Raw genomic sequence first — 3,259 nt, forward strand, 5'->3', positions numbered from 1 at the left:
AGTGACCGAACTTGGATTTTTACTAAGGGGTTCAAAATATGAAAAGTGAACACAAAAAGTTGAAGGGGGTTCAACATCACCAATTTTATGTTGTTCTTGGTTCAGTTTTGTTTCGAATGTGGATTTTTTTTTCTTTTTAATAAAGGGATGACCTTTTACACTTCTCGTATGCTCGTAAGTTACTAGATAGTGGCCGGCCAAGGAATTTCACTTAGGGGTTTAGAATTTGAAAAGTAAACATACAAAGAAGTCGAAAGGGTTCAACCGCCCAATGAAATGTCCTTTTTTTTTACACTTCTCCTATGCTGTTGGATAGTCGTAGTTGTTTATATGTTGAATGTGATACAGTTAGTTTGAAAGGAAATACTACATGACTTGTTTTGTAAGGAAGAAATTTCAGGGGTCATTTGGTTTGCTAACTAGTTATACCGGGATTATAATGCGGGGTATATAATATCCCAGTGTAGTCCCTCAAGTGGGGTCTGAGCAGGTAGTATGTAGACAGACCTTACCCCTACCGCGGGAGGTAGAGAGGCTTTATGGTTAATAATGGATTTATTTAATGGATATACGTTTTTTAGTATATGTTTTTTTTTTCATTGGATTGAAAATTAGGATCTACCGTCTACGGAGTATAATATAAAACAATTTAACCTTGATTTAAAGAACTTTAGGGAAAAGCTATGGATAATGGTATTTATGTCATCTGATTGTCTTATCCTGAGATTGTTATCCCACATCGAATGTGGTATAGAATAGTAACGAAATTATGGTATAATTAATTCGGGGAACGACCCTCAGTGTTTTGTTTTTAATTTTCTATTTTGATTCAATTTAAGATCTACCGGAAGGCTATAGATTTTGATTGATTATTCTTGTGAAGTAAAGATAACATTTTTCAGAGGAAACTACTGGTAGATTTTTTCCATTCTTTTCCTCCGAGGCTTTTGGATGTGTGGTATAAGAGAATGGGTAACGGTGCATGACTCATAGTCTACTTTGACAACCAAACCTAATGCGATTGCTGGAGTTGTGGCATCTTTCATGTCGTTCTCAATTCTGAAAAGATTGTGCGTATAACCTTTTTCAGGAACTGATCCCCCACTTTATCAACCTAAAAAGGATTTACTAGTGTCATGCCGAGTATCTAATACATGATAGTTTCTTAAAGTGTTTTGTGGAGTATCAACAACTTTGAATTGTCTAGTGTGATTGAGCTCTATTTTAATGCATAAAGCAGGTTTATTTTTGCGCCCCTTAAATGGCTTCAGCTTTTAGTTCACTAGATTCCTCCCTTATTTTCATGTCTATTATTCTCTTTGGAAAGCACCAATTTGGTGGATATGCTTCTTCAGATTCTCGTATGTCACGTAAATGTGTTGAGCAGTACCGTCAGGTAATTGTTTGTTCTACTGGTTAGTTATCCTCATCGCCGTTGATGGGTTGTTAGCTTTCTCAAAATAGAAGCATCTCTAAAATTTTCTAGCTTTACACCGGTAACTTAATTTTCTTGATTCTTTATTTCATGCACTTTGAGTGTTCATGCAATTTTGTTATATATTTGCCCTAGATGTCAACACGAAGAGGTAGTACAGAAGTCCATGAGTTCGATGCAATGTTTCTTGGATCACGGGCACATTATAAAGTGACTTCAGTGATTGGTCATGTTTTCAGGTTTCCTGTTCTCCCAGTCATAACACTCGATGCTTTTGACATGTTCTTTGGCTTAGTTAGTTGCTGCAGTTAAATATGTTTGTCCAATCAACATCCATATTATTATGTTCTCCATCAATATGGTTAGTTCTAGTACTCAATCTGAATTTTCTATGTCTGATAATCTAGCGTAGATTTTCCGGCAGCTTTTCAAGATTGGACAAATACAAATCCTTCAGATCTTTTCCAGGCACCGGTACTTAAGAAGGAAACAAACCCAAAGGTAGTGCTTCTCCTTGTTCCTGTTCGCTAAAGTGACCAATGATTTTTCTTTTGAACAACTTTTATCGTATTTTTGGCTAAGACCCTCTCTTGGAAGCTGGGATGCATTTATTTTAAGCGTAAAGCCACCTATGTTGGTGAAAGTTTGTCTTGCATTTGTTTTACCTCACTTTGTGGTATTACACTGTGCATGATATTGTTGTTGTTTCACTTCCTGTAATGCCAGTATCATAAAAGTAGATGTGGATACTTCTGTGCCTTTTAAAAGTTTTTCCTTTTTACAAATTTGGATCATTGATTTATCTTCACATATTTGTATGAATTTAATTTAGCATCTTCAAATGAAGATTTTTTTGAAGTTAACCCTATCTATGTTGCTCTGACTCTCTGAAAACTTTGTTGCACCCGTGTTGGATACTCCGAAATCCTCTACTTTTGGAGGATCCGACGCGTACCTCATGACATTTTTGAAGAGTCCGAGCAACATAGAACCCTATTACTTTAGTTACTCTTGCATATTGTACTTTTGAGATATCTACCTTTGATTAGATCAGATATTACAATGATCCGTGTCTTTATTTGTTCTCATGTTTAAATAGCAAATTCTGACTGATATTCGGAGACAAGGCTCATATTTGTAGGCATCTAAGCCAGGAAGCCCGTGGTTGTACACATTTGATACTGTGGTTGGACTGTGACCGTGAAGGAGAAAATATATGCTTTGAAGGTACTTTTCGATCGTGACGTTATTATTTCACTTCAGGCAAATACTTGCTACAATGGTGAAACTCATAGATTGACTAGGCTTGAAAAAATGTGTGGATAGGGAACACACGACACTCTGCCCATTTTCAAGCCCCCCCCACCGGCACAAAAAAAATAAAAAGAGAATGAGAATTTATAGACAAACATCTTTTGCTTAACTGATGTGGTAGAGATTAAGTGGCAAAGGAAGGGAAGAGGAAAGAAGTACATGTGAAAAAACAAGTACTGATAGAGAGACTAAGTGGAATTTGCTGCTACAACAGGGAATTGAATTGTAGCAGTTATAATAAATACTACAAAGAGATAACGAGAGGAAATTGAATGAGCAATCATACCTCCAGTTTGAATCATTCTTATTTAGAAGTGTCAAAATGTATGGTATCCATGTGACTTTTCACGTTTAAAGTTCAAGTTCTATGATTTCCTCGATGACTCGAGAGTCTGAACATCACTAAATTTTAGTATGGGTGATGTTTGAACTGATGCAAATTCCTTGGTGCTCTATTTTTTTTTAAATCCTTTTCCTCTACTACTTACCAATAATAAGTGCGTATTTGTG

At 36.0% G+C, this 3,259-nt stretch overlaps 1 protein-coding gene across 5 annotated transcripts; it reads left to right on the plus strand.

Moving 5' to 3' along the window:
* Positions 1-6: 6 nt before the first annotated feature.
* Positions 7-3,165, plus strand: LOC124894958 (DNA topoisomerase 3-beta-like). 5 transcript variants are annotated; one of them, XR_007051451.1, is made up of 4 exons: positions 7-1,396; positions 1,571-1,674; positions 1,848-1,936; positions 2,563-3,159. XR_007051451.1 is itself a non-coding variant. In XM_047405447.1 (4 exons), exons 1-4 carry the CDS (start codon positions 1,262-1,264, stop codon positions 2,574-2,576), a joined length of 375 nt encoding a protein of 124 aa, XP_047261403.1. In that variant the 5' UTR covers positions 7-1,261; the 3' UTR covers positions 2,577-3,165. The 5 variants fall into 5 exon arrangements, 3 of the variants coding, with proteins under 3 accessions (XP_047261403.1, XP_047261402.1, XP_047261401.1); XM_047405447.1 differs by having other exon boundaries at positions 1,843-1,936; positions 2,535-3,165; XM_047405446.1 differs by having other exon boundaries at positions 1,843-1,936; positions 2,577-3,163.
* The last annotated feature ends 94 nt before the right edge of the window (positions 3,166-3,259 follow it).

Source organism: Capsicum annuum, unplaced genomic scaffold, assembly GCF_002878395.1.
Source record: "Capsicum annuum cultivar UCD-10X-F1 unplaced genomic scaffold, UCD10Xv1.1 ctg78683, whole genome shotgun sequence".
NCBI classification, from domain to species: domain Eukaryota; kingdom Viridiplantae; phylum Streptophyta; class Magnoliopsida; order Solanales; family Solanaceae; genus Capsicum; species Capsicum annuum.

What these genes read in the sequence shown, in the direction of transcription:
- LOC124894958 (XM_047405445.1), top strand. Translation starts at nt 1,262, where the DNA reads ATGGCTTCAGCTTTTAGTTCACTAGATTCCTCCCTTATTTTCATGTCT. An exon ending in GTGTTGAGCAGTACCGTCAG is followed by an intron (nt 1,397 to 1,570) that starts GTAATTGTTTGT and finishes TATTTGCCCTAG; the next exon opens with ATGTCAACACGAAGAGGTAG. An exon ending in GTGATTGGTCATGTTTTCAG is followed by an intron (nt 1,675 to 1,842) that starts GTTTCCTGTTCT and finishes CTGATAATCTAG; the next exon opens with CGTAGATTTTCCGGCAGCTT.